Genomic DNA, 1,039 nt, shown 5'->3' on the forward strand with positions numbered 1-1,039 from the left:
TGCTACTACTACACTACCACAGAACATAAATTACAGGCACTCACCACCATATAATTGTCATAAGAGGAGCACTCGAAAGCCAGGTAAGGACAGGTCGAGAGGATAGAGTCTGTGAAGAGCTTCGGGGCTCTGTTGTGGCTGCAGGCGATGAACTCCTTCTGTGCTGCGTCCAGGCCTTGGGGGGGGTAGCGAGATGCAGAGTTAGACAGGTGAGTGTAAAACGTCTTAAATAACCTTTAATTAAAGAGTTTGGTGGATAGAGAGGTGGTTAGATGAACAGATTGGTAGGTGAACAGAGAGATAAATGGTTATATATAAGAGCTTTGTGGTTATATGTATGGAGATTATTGACATGTGAATGTGTAGACTAAAAGATGGTTAGATGCTAAGGTATTCCCAGACAAATAGATAGAGAAATAGACACCGAAAGAGACAAAAAAAAACACTCTGATGGTTATAAACGATATTATCTCATTAATGGCTAAAGAGAATTCACCAAAGCAAGTATATCGAACCCTTTATGGACACCGAAATTTCCCAAATGAACTTTCATCAGCTTTAATCTTATTTACTCATCGTTGTATCCATTATTCCTCTTTGTCTGCTTTATTCATTATTCATTATCCGTCCTTTATATCTCACCCTCGAGGAAATCCTGGCCATCGGTGAGCGCCGTGAGTGGGATGCGGCTGAGGGAATCGCAGCCGGGTTGTTGTCGGCCGCCGTTCGGGTAGAAATCCAGGTGCCCGACTTGCTGCTCCAGCCCGTAGCCTGTGCCCCGGGGAGAGAGCCATAAAACGTAGGGCGAAACACATCATTCGCTACGAGGTTACACGAGGCTACTTGCTGGTTAATATCCCCGCGTGTCCTCAGAAAAAGTCTGCCGTCTTCCCTTTTTTGTTATTTGCTTTGAAAAAAAAATCTCATAAAACAGCGCCAAAACGAAAGTGAAAAAACGCTGACAGTCCCCGTCCTTGCGGCCAGACTGGGCGGTGTCCGTTTGTCCTCAATCGTGTCATATTTTGGATCTCAAGTTCCT

General features: G+C 44.7%; 1 protein-coding gene across 2 annotated transcripts in view; it reads right to left on the reverse strand.

Annotated features, from left to right (window-relative positions):
• The window catches only part of LOC119587131 (pancreatic triacylglycerol lipase-like), a 19,175-nt gene that overhangs the window by 3,032 nt on the left and 15,104 nt on the right, over positions 1 to 1,039 (reverse strand). For both annotated transcript variants that reach the window (XM_037935882.1, XM_037935881.1), the window contains exons 6-7: positions 643 to 771; positions 45 to 175 (exon numbers count right to left, since the gene is read on the reverse strand). In XM_037935882.1, coding sequence (XP_037791810.1) covers positions 45 to 175; positions 643 to 771 — 260 coding nt within the window. The remainder of the gene's footprint in view (positions 1 to 44; positions 176 to 642; positions 772 to 1,039) is intronic.

The sequence above is a fragment of the Penaeus monodon genome, chromosome 22 (assembly GCF_015228065.2).
Source record: "Penaeus monodon isolate SGIC_2016 chromosome 22, NSTDA_Pmon_1, whole genome shotgun sequence".
Taxonomy (NCBI): domain Eukaryota; kingdom Metazoa; phylum Arthropoda; class Malacostraca; order Decapoda; family Penaeidae; genus Penaeus; species Penaeus monodon.